Consider the following 21,451-nt stretch of genomic DNA (forward strand, 5'->3'; position numbering starts at 1 on the left):
AAGTCTTTCCATATTAGTTGTTTTGTGATTAAATCATCATCATTTCTCTGTCCCAGCTATTTTTTGTCAGCTTTCTCATCATTGCTTGCCAGAAGTTTAACAACCAGCTGCCTGCTTGACCTCAACCCTACTGCGTTACCCAAGCTGGGGACTGGCTGGTGCATCATTACCAACTGGAGTTGTAAATTCATAATGAAATGACTTCGAAAATATTAGAAGTTTTTTCTTTGCATAGAAGGCAGCTAGAAAAGAAAGTTGAAGAAGGGGGTAACTTGGTGGAAGTCCTGGGTCTGATTAGGTCAATTTGGAAGCTTATTTGAAAACTTTCTTTTTCTTTCTTTCTTTTTCCTTTTTTTTGGATGAATTCTTTTGATTGTAGAATAGCAATGGGTAATAAGATGAGGGAAACTAGACTTAAGATAGTCTGGCCGTGTGCAGCGGAGACCAACAACTGCATCAGTTAGCAGTCAGTTCAAGTTGAAGGCTCTAAAGGGGTGAGGGAATGGCCCAAAAGGATGTGGGTGGAGGTAGCAAGAAAAGATTTGATGACCCATGGTTTAGCTAAGGATATGGTCCTTGATAGAGTGGATGGCGGTACAGGATTCATGTGGCTGACCCCAGTTAGTTGGGATAAGGCTAAGATGATGATGAAGATGAAGATTATGGTATATTATTTTCATTGAAAAAGGGAAAAGGTACAAAGAAAAAAAAAAGAAAAAAAATATATAAAGATGAGGCCTAGAGGCAGTGTCTGGATTGGGTTAGCTTTATGGAATTTACCTTTTCCTTTATCTTATCCCATCAATATTCATTTGTTCTTGCTTTTCGTGGCAGATCATTATTCCTTGTATATAAATTGTGGTGGAGGTCAAATAACCATAAACAAAAACACCACATATGAAGCAGATCAAGAATCCGGGGCTTCAACATTTGTTTTTAGTGATGGAAAAAGCTGGGCACTCAGCAGTACTGGAAACTTTGTTAATGACAACAAACCAATAGACAACTACATAGCAGAAAATAAATCCACACTCTCTATGCCCAACTCTGAGTTGTACACTAAAGCACGCCTTTCTCCCATCTCTGTCACTTACTATGGGCTTTGCCTTCAAAATGGGAACTACACCGTGAAGCTCCACTTTGCAGAGATAATGTTCACGGATGACAGAACATATAGCAGCCTCGGGAAGCGCTTATTTGATGTTTACATTCAGGTATTTAAGCACTCTACAGACAATACTTTCCTGTTAATTTACAGGATTCGGATGTAACTGAATTAGTTTAATGCAGGGAGAACTGGTATTGAAGGATTTCAATATCAAAGATGAAGCTGGTGGTTCCGGTCAGGAAGTCGTGAAGAATTTTACTGTTCCTGTTACTAATACCACATTGGAGATCCGTTTATGTTGGGCTGGAAAAGGGACACAGATTGTCCCTGTGCAAGGAACCTATGGTCCTCTCCTTTCAGCTATTTCTGTGGACCCGGGTACGATGCATGTTTTTGTATGTCTTGTTCTCATTATCTTTATAGTTAGGTAAATTGATCCTCAGGGCTATTCTCAACTAAGAAAAGGTCTTGAAGTAGTGTTGTTTGCAAGAGACCTTTCTTATCTTGTTTGATTTTAATTGGAGGATCTAGTTCTTGGTCAATTCTGATTTCATTACATTAAAACTAACTTATTTATTTGAAGAGGTCTGCAGCACTGCTCATCCTTGTTGCTCTCCCATTGGTGCTCGCCTGTTGTGCCTTGCCATGTGTTTATCTTTGTCATGCATCTAGTAGGTTCCAACAATGGATTTGCTCTCTGGCGAAACTCTGCTGTTTAGAGATCATCACCATCCATGGAATGGGAAGTTGGAAACAATGATCCCTAACATATTTCTATGAATGTCAAGGATCTCTGATCGATACGGTTTTCTCATATGGCCGTTCCACAGTGGGGCCTACTAGATGAACAATCTGGATTACCATGTAGTGAGGATAAAGAGGCAAACAACAAATGGTGAGGAATGTCAGTAGAATTTATACGCGAGATGTTCTTTTACTTCTTAAACATAAAATATAAAATGATTTTGAGAAGGTCACATAAAAGTTTTGTAAAATAAGTGATTTTGGTACTGTTGATCGGTTTTTATCTAGTTTTGAGGGCTTTCTAAGCTTTCATATATGCTCCATTTTTCATGATTAAATCAACCTTGGTCTATCACTTTATTATCAGGTAAATCTTGGTATTGGTCAGGTTTTCTTTCATTAGTCACCCTTGATAACCATGTTTGTTTGATATTGTTCTTTGTGCAGAATTTACGCCTCCAAAAAGTGGCAAGAAGATCTCTACTGGTGTTGTGGTTGGGATTGTAACTTCAGTATTATTTGTTACTTTCTTGTTTATTCTTTTCCTCTGGAGGAAAGGCTGCCCGGGAAGCAAAACTACCAAGGACCAAGGTTGAAACTAATCAAAATCATGAATTAACAAAAAAGAAAAATGTCAAACCCTGTCTGATAAATTAGTTTTGATGCTTGTATCTGCTTTTATCAGCATAAACAAGTGCCTCAAGACGTAAGCAGTTTTGATTTCCAGATTCCTGATGGCCATGTAAACTGTGCTCAAATCATGTCTCAGCCCTTCTCCAATCATTAACATCATCGCCATAATAACCTTGTTCCAGCTGTTTTATTTAGTACTCAAAAATATTATGCTTTGATGTGCTCCTTATATGCCTGTCTTCACATGTGCATTAGTGTATGTATACACTCGAATGTAGAAGGAACTGCTAAAATGGGTGCTTTATGTATATTTCAGAGAAATATTCTTCATAATTGATCATGTTGGTTAAATACGTCCATCATATTTAAATACTAGATGCATGCATGCGTTCTGACCACAAATAATTGGGAGTTGAGACTATGATGATAATATATGTGCGTGCTTGCACATGTGTTTGTATGAGGAAAAGACAAACTTGCTACTTAAGGAACAGCTAATACATATATCAAACCTTTAATACTGATTATTATGAGAATAATGTCAAAAAGATGTTGCTTACATTGAGAAAATGCTTTTTACTTCTAAAACCATTTTCCGATTTTTTTCTCCTCCTGAAATATAGAAAGAAATTCATTTTGAAAATTGATCAAGCACGACACTTCCTTTCCAAAAAACATGTTTAAAAAGTCCATTCTTCTAAAAAAAATTGTGTAATAAAGGTCATGATGCACTTTGTTATTTCTTTAATACCTATTTTGATGGGAAATGAAAGTTACTCTATTACCTCCTGAAGATCAGCTACTGAGAATCTACAAAAACAATGCTTTTCAACATACTTATGAAGTACATGTATCATTTATGGAAAGTCTGCATGTGTTTTTTTTTTTTTTTTTTAAAATAAAAATAAAAAAACCTAATAATGATTAGTATAAATCTTTCATTATTAGGCCTAGTAATATATGACATTAACACTGCCGATAAATTTGCTCTTACATATTTATATTTATTTTCCAAGGTTTTGAACATTTTTTCTGCTGTCAAATCAAATCCTGCTTTTCAACTTTGTTTCCGGTCTGATGACATGACCATAAGAGCTTGCTTGTAGTCCATTGTGTGAGAGATCATGTGTAGACTGTATGTTGCTAGTAAAAGATGCAGAATCTATCAACTTTTTCTAGACATTCTTGTCTTTGTCTGGTGGACAGATCTCAGAGACTTAGATCTGCAAACTGGTTCATTCACCTTGCAACAGATTAGAGCTGCCACAAACAACTTTGACTTTTCGAACAAGGTTGGCGAAGGTGGTTTCGGTTCTGTTTACAGGGTATATATTATGGAAATACTGTTTATTCTGATCTGTAAATACCTTTGAAATGAACTTATTTCAAGTAAGGGTAATATCTGGAACTTCTTGTATTACTCTAATACAGGGTCTGCTATCAGACGGTACCTCAATTGCAGTGAAACAACTTTCCTCCAAATCAAGTCAGGGTAACCGTGAATTCGTGAATGAAATAGGACTAATATCTGCTTTGCAACACCCGAATCTCGTAAAGCTTTATGGATGTTGTATTGAGGGAGATCAACTATCACTCGTTTACGAGTATATGGAAAATAATAGCCTTGCCCGTGCTCTGTTTGGTGAGTTCAGTTGTTGCCCTATCAATACAACTATGCAGGATGGGTGAAACACAAAGTAATATCTCTTCTTTTTCCTTTTTTTCTTGATTGCATGATTTATAGGCACAGAAGAACATCAATTGCAGCTTGATTGGCCAACCAGGCACAAGATTTGTGTTGGTATAGCAAGAGGTCTGGCTTATCTGCATGAAGAATCAAAGTTGAAAGTTGTTCATAGAGACATCAAAGCCACCAATGTACTGCTTGATAGGGATCTTAACCCAAAGATATCCGACTTTGGTCTGGCAAGGCTTGGTGAAGAGGAGAAAACCCACATTAGCACTCGAATTGCTGGAACTGTGTGAGTCATCGTGCACTATTTTCCTCCTTTTTATAAAATAGGAACCACACTTTCATACTCTTTAGTTATAATATTTATGTTCCTGTTCTGACATACAACTTGGGTGCACTTCTTAATTTTATCTTTCAAATCAGCACTGTGGTAAATTGGCTGAGTAGCTGCAAGTTTCAACCTAAAATGGGGAACCTAATGAGGCATCCATATAAACTGAACAGATAAATGAAAATGAGGTAGAAGTTTGTATCACTTGTTTGATTCATGATATTTTTGCCGTCTCCAACTGCCAAGATTGCACCATTAATGGCACTAACCAGAAAATGCTCGGGTGTTTGTAATCACACAATAAGGATTCATATAAGCGTGCCTTATCTGCACTAGTAAAGTGGTTAGTGATGCCAATGTTATCTGTATCGTTATTGTTTAATGTATTTGATGCAGGACATGATAATTAGATATGATGTGCAAGATTTCAGGCTTTAGATCATAATAATTTAGAAACAATTACAATAATTCCACATCCCACATAAAGTCAGGCATTCAACAAGGGGAATCTACAAGAGTCCAAGCTTACACATGTTAGGGCTGAATCAATTAAAAATTATAGACCAAACAATGCTCAAAGGATGGTAGATTCATCCACACATGCAAAGGATTATTTCCCAATCCAAAGGATTTTCACGTTTCAATTTGGAAAAACCTAGGGTTTCAAAAGTGGAATAGAACTTGGGGATTTGAGATGATTTAGGGTTAGGGTTATGGAAACAAGGCGAAAGAGGAGTGAAGTAGAGATGAGAGGGAACTTGTGATCAGTCCGCACATGTGGGCAGCAAACCGGCCCGACACACGTGCGTGGATAGCGGCCCGCACGTGTGTGGGGCCTACGAATCTGAAATCGGCCAGCTAGGGCCTAGTTGGCCAGGGATGGGCCACCTTCCCTCCAAATTTTAGGCCAAACGGATGATCGGTTTGAACACGGTGATCCGCCGAAGTTTCAGTCCTCTTGCAGGGCCAGATCTAGAAATCTGCTGTAAGGGAAAGATTAGCTACAAACGTTGGTAAATTTGATGAGGGGATGACTGTAGGAGATGAGGAATATGGATGGTAGGAGATGAAGGCGATTCAGGATGGGTGTTTCGCACCACAGTAGTTAGCCCTTCAAAGAAGGGAGTGTTTCGCATCCAATTAGGTTTCCAAAATTCAGAGAATTAGAGAAGCAGGAAAATGCAAATTTTATTAATCATCTTCAATGAAAAATACCTTACAAGGGGTTGCCTATTTATAAAAAAAATCTATACCCACAAGTCGCGCCATGTGCACATGCCATTACTTAAAGATGAAGTAATAAAAAATAACAACTAATCAATGCAATCTAAACCGTTCATGATGTTCCTAATAATGGTAATAAACAAAACTCAAAGTCCTAGGTCATATAGGGTAGTGGGCCACGATCATGAGATCCAATGATGGGATCCATATGATGATCGGGTCCACCCCAAGGAACCAAAACACAGTCCTCTAAGTAGGAGGCCTTCCATGGATGTCGTCATCGATCTAAATCGAAGGTGGGGCCCTCCTTGCGTACGTGCGAGATGTCCCCAACAACTCTCTCTAGTTGCGAAGATTTAGCCACTGGTGAAACAAAACTCCTGAACCACTCCAAGATATCAGGATCAAGTCTCTGAAGTTCCTCCTCAGTGAGCCACGTATTGTTTGAAGCTGAGCGTGACTTCCACTTGACCAGAAACTTTTGAAATCCGACGTCTGACGTCGATGTTATCTGATGGTTTAGAATATCCTCTATCTCCTCTCCGGGTATGGGAAAGGTAGGTATGGGAGGTAGAGGTTGGGAAGATGGGTCGGGAGGGGGCCATGGATCAAGGGAAAGGTCTGGAAAATCAGGATGGTTAGGTGACGGGCTGGACATGTATCAGTGGTCCTTTAAAATGCAACTAGATCCTCCATATTGAATGTGGAACAAATTCCCATAGAATGTGGAAGATCTACTATATACGCATTGAGACAGTTTTGTTTTATAATTTTAAATGGTCCAGCACTACGTGTGTGTAATTTACGAATGACTCCTTGAGGGTACCACTCTAGCCTGATGCGGACCATCACAAAGTCCCTTACATTGAATTCCTTGAATCGTTTATATTGGTTAAAAGAAATTTTGTAATGTTCATTACTAGTATTGATCTTTCGCCTGATTTCTTGATGCAATGAATGAATGTGATGTGTAGAGGATTTTGCAAATTCTGATGGCCTATGGGACAGGGACATAGGGACAAGATCAATAGACTTCCTAGGTTTATAACCAGTAATGACTTCAAAAGGACTTAAACCTGTGGATTTATTAACAGAACTATTAAATGCAAACTTGGCGATAGGTAGTGCAGTGTCCCACATCCTGGCGTGCTCCCCCACTAAACACGAGCAAATTTTCCAGACTCCCATTGACCACCTCAGACAGGTTTAGTAAAGTCGCCCCATGGACTAAATCAATGGCGTGTTGTATATCCCTCATAGGGGGCAGCTTATCCGGTAGATCATCGGTAAAGACATCACGAAACTCATCCACCATCGGAATGGCCTCAGTGGGTAACTCTGCACTAGCTTCTGGTGCACTTTTCCTAGCCACAAGGGCGTACACCATCGAGTCTGAATCAGTCTCTCGCTCAAAGTCTTTGGTATTTAGAATGGAGAGGCTTAGACTTGGACTTCGATTCCTCAACCAACCCCAAGTGATAAGAGAAATGGAGGTATTTTTTCTTAAGAGTTTCTTTCATTTCTCCCCAATGAACTATTGGGGGTTCCCTCAACCTCTCTTTCTTTCGCTCCACAGTAGCCCAAAACCTCTTTGCTTGGCCCACAAGCTTCATCTTGGCAAAATCGAACTCGATGAGCATCTGACATGTCGTACCACTCAAAATAGTGGTCCATATCCGCCAACCAATCTAGAAAAGCTCTAAGGCCCAAGTTGCCATTAAATGTAAGGGCCTTTACTCTAACTCCCTTGAGGAGTTGTGCATCTGGGTTATAATGATCATGATGCCCCTCGCGGGGTGGGTGCATGGGTGCGCGCCCATGTCTGTTTCTTTGGCCACCCTCATTCCCTTGTCTATCCTCCTGACCACTTGCCTGAGATTGAGCATCTTCCCCAATGGCAGGGTTTGCTCAGGCGGAGGTCTCTAGTTGGGTAACGCGCACATTAAGCTGATCTCAGCGTTGGTCAATATGTTGTTCCAAGCGCCCAAAGACTCAAACTGCCGGGTTATGTTGTCCATGGACTCTTGTAATTGTTCCATGTTTAGTGTAGGGTGCAACCCAAAACCGCGACCAATACGTGTGGGTATACAACTACTCACTCAACTCAAAGGTCCTTTAATGCACTTATATGCGTCTAAATAGGATTAAATGCTCCTATAGGACTATATGAGGGAAATCACGCAACGCTCGTAAAATTCCAGCAACATAACTGTCCAAACAGTTTGTTAACAGAAAATTCAGTAATGAAAATTGAGGAATTTATGACAACAGAAAATTCAGCAGTCTGTTGTGAATAATGAGTCCTAAACAGCCCTGTATGATGAAATTTAATGCGAAATAAATGTGAGTAGACTAAACCCTCAACTTGCAATGCAATCCCCTACGAAAAACCTAAGCTCTGATACCAAATTCGATGCAAGACATGAAAATTAGATATGATGTGCAAGATTTCAGGCTTTAGATTATAATAATTTAGAAACAATCACAATAATTTCACATCCCACATAAAGTCAAGCATTCAATAAGGAGAATCTATGAGGGTCCAAGCCTACACATGTTAGGGCTGAATCAATTAAAAATTATAGACCAAACAATGTTCAAAGGATAGTAGATTCGTCCACACATGTAAAGGATTATTTTCCAATCCAAGGGATTCTCACGTTTCAATTAGGGAAAACCTAGGGTCTCAAAAGTAGAATAGAACTTGGGGATTTGAGATGATCTAGGGTTAGGTTTATGGAAATAAGGCGAAAGAGGAGTGAAATAGAGACGAGAGAGAACCTGTGATCAGCCCACACATGTGGACAACAAACTGGCCTAACTCATGTGCATGGATGGCGGCCCGCACGTGTGTAGGGCCTACGAATCTGGAATCAGCCAGCTAAGGCCTGGTCGGCCAGGGATGGGCCACCTTCCCTCCAAATTTCAGGCCAAATGGATGATCGGTTTGAATACGGTGCTTCGCCGAATTTTCAGCCAGATTCTGAAAATCTGTTGTAGGGGAAAGATTGGCTGCAAACGTGGGTGAATTTGATGAGGGGATGGCTGTAGGAGATGATGAATATGGAGGGTAGAAGATGGGGGCGATTTGGAATGGATGTGGTTTCGCACTATGGTAGTTAGCTCTTGGAAGAAGGGAGTGTTTCACACCCAATTAGGTTTCCACAACGTAGAAAATTAGAGAAGTAGGAAAACGTAGAATTTTATTAATCATCTTCAATGAAAAAAAACCCTACAAAGGGATTTATAAGAAAAACCTATACCCCAAAAGCCGCGCCATGTGCGCATACTATTACTTAAAGACGAAGTGATAAAAAAATAACAACTAATCAATGCAATTTAAACCGTTTATGATGTTTCTAATAATGGTAATAAGTAAAACTAAAAGTCTTAGGTCACCTAGGGTAGTCGGCCACGATAATAAGATCTAATGATAGGATCCACATGATGATCGGGTCCACCCCAAGGAATCAAAACACAGTCCTCTAACTAGAAGGCCCTTCATGGATGTCGTTGTCGATCCAGATCAAAGGTGGGGCCCACCTCCTTGTGTATGTGCGTAAGGGGGGCATGCGTTTGCGCGAGATGTCCCCATCAGTATTGATCCCTTGGGATACGGATACATATCAGTTATCGCACGGTATATATCGGTTGTATCACGTAATTTATCGCTGTTGTTGGTAAACATGGGGAAACATTAGGAAATTGGTTAAATCTTTTAATAAAACTTCAAGAATTGTTAAAAAAGACACCAATACACGCTTAGAAATAAAGAAATAAAAATCACAACAAAAAAAATGCACATAATAGGTTTCCTTTATATAAGGGTCCTAATCTATGCGCAATCTGATTGAACTAACACAACTATATTCAAAGTCAATTTATAAAATTTATAATGTAAGAAGACATGTATGGAAACACAAGTATTATATTCAAAAGCAAAAGATGTAGAAAACTAAAAATATAACTTTGGATTTCGATATATATATAATTATTTTCAATTGAAATTTTTTTTTTTTTCCCGAAAAATCACCAAATTGAAATCTTTGTCTGAAGGCCCACTTGATGCAACCCAAATGAGATGGTCCAGCAGCCCTAAAAGACAGCCTCACAAGACCATATATATTAACAGAAATAGGAATAGGTTCTGGCAAGTGACAGCATATAAAGGGCTTTACTTGGTTGATTGATGGGTATAAGAAGGAAGAAGGGAAGAAGAGGACCTTATGGGGCTTCAGGTACATCGACACAACGTCATAATGGTGTATTTGGTGCATCTCCACTGAAATTTATCTAGTCCTAGAACTTTTTTATTTTTTTCATTGAGGCTTTTTTTTTTTTTTTCTTTTCCATTTTATTGTGTTTTACTCCAGCATTTTGCTCCCTTGTGCCAAAAATAAGGTTCCTTGTTCTTTGTTGGAAAGAATCAATTTTCTGAACAGCATGAGTATGAGACTTTAGCCCTATTGCCTTTTGTGCTTGTTTGGATGTCCCTCAGTCCTCATATTGCCCTGTCCTTGTGTGTCACCTAGTCTGCAAAACATGGGACCAGGAGTATTTGGTCAAACCTGTTAATGAGGATTCAATATTCCCCACTTCGATCAATCTATGTTTTCTGTTCCAGTTTGATTTTTAAGCCATCCCATCCATAAAGTGAGCAGCTGAGGGATGCACTTGGTAATGGATTCATACATCCAAACCAGTCCTTTTCAATTGCATGGAAGCGCCCATCTAAAATTAGCTGATTGTCTTGATAACAGTACTGTCTTTAACCAAAGTATACGCATCATTACCTCATTTAGAAAATATATATAATTCACAATGATCTTTCTTTCTTTTTATTCTTCTTCCTTTCTTCCCTATTTCTTTCTTTCTTTCTTTTTCATTTTTCTTTATTATTATTATTATTTTTCGCAGGGGCTATATGGCACCAGAATACGCAATGCATGGTTACCTGACTGAGAAAGCAGATGTTTACAGTTTTGGGGTTGTTGCTTTGGAAATTGTCAGTGGGAAGAGCATCACAAATTTCAGGCCAGAGGGGAATCACATTCATCTAGTGGATTGGGTAATTTACATCTCCATCTAAGGTTTGAAAGTTCCATGGTCCCAAAGCCAACATTATATAAAAAATGCAAGTGACATATGTTCTGGACTTCTCTGTACACATATCACTTGCAATTTGTGGTGGAAGAGACAAGGAAGCCTGCTTACTGCTGGTTCCACATTTTGTTTGCCCCAATGGAAAATTGCACCTTGTTGGCTAGGAAGCCCAGCCAATGGCAATTTGGCAGCATATCAATTGCAGATTGCACCTTTCATGATTTTGGTGGATCTGTAGTTGTCAAAACAGCAAACATAAAAATAATAAAAATAAAGGGGGAAAAAAAAACACAGTATGGGAAATATTTGTGTTTGATTTTATTTTATTTTATTTTATTTTAATAAAGCATGTTTGATTGAAGGAAAAAAAAATGTGTTTAATTGGGTTTGCCCCCACCCCCCCACCCAAAAGAAAAAAAAAAAAAACTAGTTTTTCCCTATCTTCCAAAATATACTGGGTTTCAAATGTTTAATCAAATATATGAATTCTTTTTTTCTTTTTTTTTCAAAAATTATACAGTTTAAAATGAAGTTTGCTAACTAGGAGTGGATTGAGGCAGATTTCACTATAAATGATAGACTTTCTACCCAACTATGGATATTGTAGGCATACGTTCTAAAAGAGAAAGGAAGTATACTGGAGCTCATTGATCCAAAGTTGGGGCCGGAATTCAACAAGAAAGAGGCAACTGAAATGATCAATGTGGCACTCCTATGCACTAATCAATCTCCTGTACTTAGGCCGACCATGTCTGCTGTGGTGTGCATGCTCGGAGGCAAGAGTGTCATTCAAGATCCGCTTACAGATCATTTGAAATTTAAAGCCGGTGGCAGCCATTATCAAGAGATCCAAAGCCAGAGCTCGAGCCCTATCTCAAGCCAGGCCCTGACCATGTCAACAGATGCACTAGGGGCTGACACTTCTACATCTGCCGCTGATCTCTACCCATTCAATTTGGATTCCCGATATTGGAATAACAGTGAGTAATGGTACATATATTTCTTTCGATTTCCCACCCTTGTTGTATATGCAGCTTTTGGAGTTTAATATGGGCACATCTATTCCTGCTCTTTGCGATGAAATAGAGACTTTGATTCCAATGAATGTAATAGAACATGGATGATTTGAATGATTGAAATCCAATTCGTATGATTCTGGCACGACATGTGTAGCCTCTCATCTGAATCAAATAAATCAACTCACATAGCTGTTTTGAACTAAATAAATCTTCAAACACTTGTGAAGAATGTATTATTTTAAAACCTCAAGTGATCAGGTTTGCATTTTGCTTGTACTCAAAAGCCAAAATGAGAAGGCATCAAAGATCTGAAGTTACTAGGATCGGCCAAGACTCGTCCGATTAGAAGAAGTGGCTTGGTATTTGGACTAGTCAGGTAAGAATAGGGTCGATCGGCTATCCTAATCCAGGCCACATGTGCAAGATTCATGTTATCTCATCTGTTGCCCCCCACCATCTGTGCCCTGACACAAAATCAGGTTGGTAAGCTCATCAAGTGGCTGCAATCATACGTTCAATGTGGACCATTAGGCAATTTTATTTTTTATTTTTGATGGATAGCTGTCTTTTTATTTTTATTTTTCCATTTCAATGTTGCCTGCCCCCAAGTATTCAAAATCGGTTGCGTAACAGTATCAGTCATAACTGTTACGCTTTATGGGGTTGGAACGGCCGTTGAAGAAAAACAAGCCGTTACAGTCCTGTAATAGTTTTTTCAAAAAAAAACAAAAAAAAAAAAACAGCGGTTATGGCCATTACGGCCTACATTATAACAGTAACGGTGGTGGCTGTCACGGCCACTTTTACCATTTTGGAACACCTTGATAGTAAACTGACCTGATTTTTGGGCCAGGTCGCATAGACAATGGGCCCAGCTAATGAATTGCCAGGATTTCACATACATGTCACACCAGTGATAAATCCATGCCATTCATTAGCTTGTGGCCTGGCCTTTTGAAGAATTGGAGCAGTCTATTTATTGTCTTTGTGCTGGAAATGGCCTTGAGAGTTGTCTTTGACTCCAGTGGGCTGCTAAAGACATGACCTTTGGGTGACAGTATTATTATTATTAGTATTATTTATTTTTAAAAAAAAAAATCCTTAAGATGGTAGCGAGGTATTATCAGTTCGCTGTGCTCCCAGTTACTAGTGGGGCACATGACAAGGTGATCAAAACCGTTGATTTGATTGCAGCCATTTTTTATTTTATTTTATTTTATTTTATTTTATATATATATATTTTTTATGGGGTGTCCCTGAATCTTCTAGATTGAACTTGTACAGTGTCTGTCCTTTTTGGTATGGTCAAGATCTCCAATTCGGGAGTTCTTACATTTTTGGCCATCCCCTTCTACAATGAGGTCCAGTATATCTACGGTCTGGATCATTGAGGTGGGACTCCATTTGCTCCGAATGGGCATATCAAGACACATGTAATTTCAGATTGTGGGTTGTAACATATGCTCTGAAGTAGCTAAAATATACAAACGTCTTAGGAAGAATTGTATGTCATGCAATATACACACGTTCTCATTTTGTAAAAGTGGGCCCATGTTGAGCGGTTCATGATTGTTAGAAACAGATCGATGCAATAAAGAAAACAAGCACACACAAAATACAGTAGAATTATGTGGTTTGACCGTAATGCGCTTTCAGATGTGTTTGAATTTAAGGGGTGGAACACGTGTAATAGATCAGGGTGTAAGGCATACGTTTGAGAGATCTGGACCATTCATCAGGCAGTGCGAGATGTGAACATGCCATGGACCAAAAATGACTACCTTCCTCAATTTTTATTTTTATTTTTGTTTTGAAAAAATGGCAGTTAGATATTTAAAGTACAATAGTCATGGATGGCCAAGTGATAGACTTGCAAGAGTTTCTTTAAAAAGAAGAAGAGTACAACGGTCATATAGTTCAACGTGCATCAATGTCAAGCATGTTTATAACATGCACTACACGATGACTGGTCTAGATTTCCGACACGTCTCCTGCTCAGATCTCTAAGATTCAGATCATCCGGGAACCACGGAACTCAGTGGATCTGTGACTGTGCGACCCACCCTGATATACGCGTTTTATATCCATGTGATTGAATGCTAAAAAAATTAGTAAATCCATATCTCAGGTGGACCACACCGTAGGAAATAGTGGTGATTGAATGCTCACCGTTAAAAACTTCTTGGGGGCCACAGAAGTTTTGGATGAAGCTGATATTCGTATTTTAGCTTCATCTAGGCAGAGATCACTTGAATTTAGAGGTTCAGGTGGAGCTGACCCCATGAGTTGATAGGCCTGATTTATCGCGGCCGTCCGTTGATCTTTGTGATGGGATGCACCTTGTATACACATTCTACACGTTTTCCTTATTTACTTTAAAAATCGTCTGAAAAACCTGATACACGTGATATACCAACCGTCCAATCTTAAGATACACGTTCATTTGAAAAAAAAAAAAAACAATCCTACCATCTAATTGATTTCTATCAAATGAACGGTTGGACATAAAATCAGACTAATCCACCCACCCACCAGGTGAGCCACAATTTCCACAGATTAGATTCGCAGCCATCTACAGAAATCCCACTTGCGGTGGTGGACCCGTGCCGGCCATGACCAGGATCGTTCCATGAGTCTAGTGGAGTCTTTGGACTTCCATACATGAGTTCCGTATGCAAACTCGCATATTTACATGTTTCTGCGTACCTGTTACATGCTTTTATAATATAAGCTAAATGTCCAAATCGACATGTGGGACCATCACAATGTTTTAATCCAAACCATCCATCATGTCTCCCTGATGATCTCCTCGGGACCCAAAAGCTAAATGTCCAACTCTATATGTGGGGCCATCGTAATTTTTTAATCAAATCCATCCATCATGTCTACCTAATGATCTCCTTAGGACCCAAAAAAATCCAGTAGATCAACTTAGGTGGGCCACACCTTAGGAATAGTTGGATGAAGATGGGTACCGTTAAAAACATTCCATATTGCATATGAGGCAAATCATAGGTAGGAGTCTACTTTTAACTTATTCCATGCGGTGCGGCCCACCTGATAATGAGTTGACTTTAGGTCACGCATCTGATGGACGGATTGGATGTCATAAAGGCATCATGTGGGCCCCGGTACAACCATAGCTTATGGTACTACCGGTACCACAGCCGTGTGGCCCACCATATATGTACCAGAGATCTGTTTTGTACCATTGCTTTGAAGGCGACTGATCAGATTGATGGGATCGAACTTCTTTCCAGGGTACTCTAGTTCTTCAGCACGTAAATAGATGATGTGCCACTAATTGGGTGGTGATCATCCCTGCCAGATCATCCTAGCCATTCAATACACAGATTTTTCTTTCATCCTTGTTTCCAAGTCCTAAGAAGGCTATGGATGACAGGTCAAGTTATTCAATGGAGGTGTGATTTTTGGACCATTCTCCACCATAAGAGGTGGTGTGCATGTGGGGCCTGGCATGATGGCCCAACTCACAGTCGGTCAAGGGACATGGACGTGAGAAATGAATGATCGAATAGGTTTGGTACATGGGTCCTTACTCTTACTCGGGTGGTAGACTCTCAGGAGTTTCAATACCGGGTCAAGGGTTCGAGTACCCATGGATGGTGAGATTGCACTACGGCGTGCGTGTGTGGGGTGTGTGTGCGTGTGTAAAAAAAAAAAGAAAAAAAGAAAAGGTTTGGTACATTCCTGTGCACCCACGTGAAGATGATCTTACGGGGAAATAATTAGGCTGCTCAGATGTCCCGCGGGCTCTCGGGTTAGGATGTCGGCGCTTGCAAAGGTGCCCATGGAAAAGGATGTTTATTTATTATTTGCTTCTGTTATATCTAGCTATTCAAATGATGCCAAGTATGTTTATATATTATTTACTTGTGTTATATCTAGCGACTCAAATTATTTATATCTCAATAAAAAACTAACGGAAGATTTATTTGTTTTTATTATTTTTTCTTTTTAAGGAGCTCTACCGCGCAAACTTGATTAGAATTCAAAAAAGTCATTAGTAATCAAAAGGAGTAAGTGTAATAGGTCACTGCTACAAGACGTCGCATTAGCATTACATATCTCACTCACATGATAGGGGCGACTACTTGCCTTAGTGGCCTCATGCCAATAATAGATAACGACCGGACCACCTAAGGAGTTGTGAAGTATTGGGAAGACTGTAGGTGTAAGAGTACTAATATGGACGGTGATTAATGATTCAATAATGAGAATTATGCCCATGATACCGGCATTTGTACATGTATCATATCTATCACAGGACTTGTGATAAGAGAAACATTTATGGTTAGACCCATTTGTGAAAGAGTGAAAAGCAAAAGTTGACTAACTTTCATGGTATATAATATATGTTCGAGCGAAAAAAAGAATAACCATCATCTACATGTAACATTCTACAAAGAAATTTCATCTGTGTAATGGACTCACGACATGCACACAACCAATAGCCAAACACGACAAACAATTAATACATGTGTTCTATAATATGTTACAATTGTTTATGGGCCTAAATAATTATTTCTACATCAGCAAATGTGAGTAGTTATGACCATCTCTCTCGAGCTACGGCCTAAAATCTATATAAATAAGAGAAAGATCGAACAGCTCCAGGCCCTTGCTAACCTAACCCAACACATAACAACTTTATAGTGCAACATTGCTTATTCTACTTTAGTTCTTAGCTTAGCTCTTAGTGTAATCCAATTCATTAACACTACTACGTTAAATCAACTTTAGCTTATGAGTAGTGTAATCCAGTCCATCTATACTCTTTAAGTAAGACTGACTTTAGTTTAACTTATAGTGTAATTCTCTTCATTTACGCCTAATTCATTGGACTAAGGAAAATGATAGTTGTAGGATCTCACCATCTACATCACAGTCATCGAATCGCCGAGAATTGGGAAATTGACCGTATTGATCTCGAAGTTTGGGCAAATTACATAGAAAGCTATGACATTCCATATATCCTAAAAGTGGCCTTCTAACAAACTTTCAAAAATTACTTGGACTAAAATGCCCTTGTCCTTGTTTCAGTAGTTATACTATTTTCTAGGGAATAAGGAGTTACGTCGTATTCAATGCTAAGAAAGTGATTTGTACGGAACCCTTTTTTGTGCTTGGGCAAGGACCAAACTCGTGGGGCCCACATTGATGTATGTGTATAATTTATGTTGCTCATTCTTTTTGCCGTGTCATTTTAGGGCTAGGGCCCAAATATCAGCCTAATCCAGAGCTTGTGTGGGTCACATAATAGAAAAAAATTTTGACAATGGAACCCACTGTTGAAACTTTCCAGGCCAAGACTTTTTAGGCTCACACCACCCATCCTTTTTTGCCGTGTCATTTTAGGGCCCAAATATCAGGCTGATCCGGAGCTCGTGTGGCTGGTGCTCAGTGGTCTGTGAGCCATCGAGAATAGTTGGGATGTTAAATAAATAGTACAGTGGGAACATATTTATATGAAATCCATTCCATCCATCTGACAAGGAATCATATTTTCACCATGTATCATAAATTTTATGTAAATATAATAGTCATTTGTATCACATCACAGGAAAAAGTGTCATATCCATGACCCATTTAACATGAGAACCACGACCCATTTAACATGACAACGTTACCCATTTAATATGACAACGACGACCCATGGAAACTACGACCTATACAACCATGACCCACATCACATGAGAACCATGACCAATATAACATAATAACTATGATCTATGACAACCACGACCCATGAGATTTCACATTGATGACCAGGGGCATACCATTTCTGTCATTGAGTACTTCAAAGAGAAGTACAGAGTTGTCCTTCACGACCATAATTACAATACAATATGAGTCGTGGTGAACATGCAACAACCGCGACCCATATAACATACAACCACGACCCATATAACATGACAACCACGACCCATATAACATGACAACCATGACCCATGACAACCACGACCCATATAACGTAACAACCACGACCCATATAACATGACAACTACGACCCATGCAAACCACGACCCATATAACACAGTCACTGCCAGAAGAGAAGTTAAAGCTGCACTCTCACTTCTATCACTACCAGAAGAGAAGCTAAAGTTGCTGACAAACACAACCATAATTGTAATACAATATGAAGAACAATTCTCTTCAACGGGCACCCAACGAGCTGAAAAACTCTGTTGAGAAGGTGTCTTGAGAATTTCCTGTGGAGGCCGTTGATCTTCAGGAAGATCGTCAAAATCCCTGAGGAAAGGGAAGGGATCACCCATAAAGGAAGAAAGCGAGACGGACTCAATGGCTTCTTCGAATATCTCCTCCATTATTTTGATTAAAAGAGCAAAGAAATCTATGAATGTTCAAGGTGTTGCAATAGGATCCTGGTTCGGATTGGCTTGTGAAAGTACTTTGAAACCTAAGTACCACTTTTATAAGCTGGTCAAACATTTCGAAGGGTTGTGCTGATTCCGAAGGGATTACGGGGAAGTAGCGATATTAATGCGATTTCCTGAAAAAGAGTATGGTGATGATTTCGAAGCGTCGCGTTGATTTCGAATGGAAGGGTCGTGGATATGGATCGTGGTTGTCATATACACGGGGTCGTGGTTCCCAACCATGACCTAGCTTGTTTGACAACCAAGACCCTGTCGTGTGATCGTAGTTAACATGCATATTGGATCGTAGTTTTTATCTATTTTAAATCGTAGAAACATGAGAACCATGACCCATGTCACACGAAAACCACGACCCACATAAAACATGAGAACCACAACCCATATAACACTAGAACCATGATCCATATAACATGAGAACTAGAGATATCCTATGGTGTGTTCCACCTCAGATTTATATCCGTCTCATTTTTGGGATCAAGCCCTAGAGTTATCTGTAAAAAAATAGATGAACGACATTCTGAATAGAGAAGTGAGAGTGCAACTTTAAAAAACGATCGTGGTTGTCATGTTATAGGGGTTGGGGTTTTTTTATAAATGGGTCGTGGTTTGCATGGGTCGTAGTTTCCATGTTAAAAGGGTTGTGGTTGTCATGAGGTATGGGTTGTGGTTGTCATGTTATATTGGTCGTGGTTGTTACATGTTTACCACGACCCATATAACATGACAACTACCAACAACGACCCATATAACATGGCAACTATGACCCATACCTCATGACAACCACGACTTATACCTGTTGTCAGGTTATATGGGTTGTGATTTTCATGTTACATGAATCGTAGTTTTCATATGATATAGGTTGTGATTTTCATGTTACACTGGTTGTGGTTGCCAATCCGATCCACGAACCAATGCTGGATGACAACGATCCAACGTGGATAAAAACTACGATCCAATGTGCATGTGAACCACGATCACACGACAGGGTCATAGTTATCATACACATTGGGTCGTGATTGTCATATACAAAGTTTTTGATTAGGCTAAAACAAGACATTCTCAACGGAGTTTTTCAACTCGCTAAGTGACCGTTAAAGACGGTCGTGGTTGTTACTGTATATGGGTCGTGGTTTCCCATTGAGTCGTGGTTGTTATGTTATATGGGTTATAGTTTTCATGAGTCGTTGTTTTCATTTTAGGGTCAAGGCCTATAAAATGAAGACCACGACCCATATAACATGACAACCATGACCCTTACCTCATGACAACCACGACCCATGACAATTATGACCCTTACCACATTATAACCATTTAACTGCATTACAACCACCTGATGCGACCTATGCTACTATACAGATATCGTTTGCACGACTATGACGTCACTTGCACTAACTTGGTGATTACATGGGATAAGCATACATAAGATTTTTTCCGTCCATTAGATGAAACGATTTATTTAGACCGTGGATACTAAATTTCATTCAAATATAAATCTTAAATGGACCATAATGTAGAGAATGGAGTATAATTCTGAGTTAGGGTCGTGGTTGTCATGTGGTAAGGGTCATGGTTGTCATGTGCTATATGGGTCGTGGTTGTCATGTTATATGGGTCGTAGTTGTCAGGTTATATGGGTCGTGGTTGTCATATTAAATAGGTTGTGGTTCTCATTTCCTGCTCCCAGATTGCATGACAACCACGACCTATACATGCACATAAGATCCTTACTGTCCATCAAAGTTAAAAATGTAATGTGTCTTTCCATACCAAAGTTACCCTGACATTTTTTGAATATGAGATGACTATTGATAGACTGCAGGAGCAGAAAATGCAGGCTATTTGGGTCGTAGTTTGAATGGGTCGTAGTTGCCATGTTGCATAGGACGTGGTTATCATGTTATGTGGGTTGTGGTTTTCATATTATATAGGTTGTAGTTGTCATGGATTGTAGTTATCATGTACGTGAGTCGTGCTTGTCATGTTATATGGGTTGTAGCTGTCATGGATCGTAATTATCATGTTATATGGGTCGTGGTTGCCATATTATATGGGTTGTAGTTGTCATGGATTGTAGTTATCATGTTATGTGGGTTGTGGTTGTCATGTTATATGGGTCTTGGTTTATCATATTATGTGGGTTGTGGTTGTAATGTTATATGGGTCGTGGTTGTCATTTTATATGTGTTGTACTTGCCATATGGGGTCGTGGTTTGCATGGATTGTAGTTACCATGTTATATGGGTTGTGGTTGTTATGTTGTCTAGATCGTGGTTGTGGTTTGCAACATGCTCACTTCCTTTTTTTACCAAACAATTGGTACCATAACTTAAGGCCCACAATGGGGTGGATGCCTTACTCCTAGAATGACACGGCATGGATTATGGAAGGCATGGATGAAACAAATAAGCAACGAGCACCAACCATTGTCTGATGGCGGGGGGAGTAACCAATCCATCACTTTCTCAGGAGAGTAGCTACTCTATCACTCTAGGACCGTACGACTTCTGAACCAAGGACAGGGGCATTTTGGTCCAAGTAATTTCGGAAGCTTGTCAGAAGGCCACTTTTAGGATATATGGAATGTCGTAGCCTTCTAGGTAATTTGCTCAAACCTCGAGGTCAGTACGGTCAATTTTCCCTGAGAATTTTCTATTTTTTAAAAGCATTAATCTTTAATAAATACAATATTCTTTTATTTCTAATCATTTTCATGTTATGTTAATTAATTGATAATTATTATCACGATGAAAAAAAGTACTTTCGATTGAAAGATAAAATGACCTAATTATAAGAATGAACCCTCTTCATAAATTGTCTGGTCTTTATTATACGTGGTTGAATAGACAAATAAATTGTTAAGTTCTTAGTCTATCTCGAAGCTTAAGGTCAAAAGTGTTAAGGTCAAATTCAGCTGCTTTAGACTCTGACATTGCCAGGTATGCACACATATCAATGACGAATTTAGAGCCAAACAAAGGGTACATTTGAATGTGTGGCAATAACAAACCTCATGATTCAATACATACTCCCGTACTAAAAGCCATCCATATGCTTATTCACTACCCCAAGTATAGGGTTGTGATGGAGTAAGAATCTTGGTAAGACCGAGGTCGAATCCACAGGGACTAAACCTTGTACGCAATCTGAAAGTAATTAGAACTAGAACTAGAAGAA

General features: G+C 39.2%; 2 protein-coding genes across 2 annotated transcripts in view; both read left to right on the forward strand.

Annotated features, from left to right (window-relative positions):
- The window catches only part of LOC131246946 (uncharacterized), a 223,901-nt gene that overhangs the window by 24,884 nt on the left and 177,566 nt on the right, over positions 1-21,451 (forward strand). The gene's annotated exons all lie outside the window — the stretch shown is intronic.
- On the forward strand, positions 479-11,995 carry LOC131245473 (probable leucine-rich repeat receptor-like serine/threonine-protein kinase At3g14840). The gene is made up of 9 exons (XM_058244965.1): positions 479-695; positions 835-1,214; positions 1,291-1,486; positions 2,300-2,443; positions 3,692-3,810; positions 3,917-4,127; positions 4,230-4,467; positions 10,651-10,801; positions 11,444-11,995. The coding sequence occupies exons 2-9, from the start codon at positions 1,038-1,040 to the stop codon at positions 11,822-11,824; spliced, it is 1,617 nt and encodes a 538-aa protein (XP_058100948.1). The 5' UTR covers positions 479-695; positions 835-1,037; the 3' UTR covers positions 11,825-11,995.

Source organism: Magnolia sinica, chromosome 5 (genome assembly GCF_029962835.1).
Source record: "Magnolia sinica isolate HGM2019 chromosome 5, MsV1, whole genome shotgun sequence".
Lineage (NCBI taxonomy): Eukaryota > Viridiplantae > Streptophyta > Magnoliopsida > Magnoliales > Magnoliaceae > Magnolia > Magnolia sinica.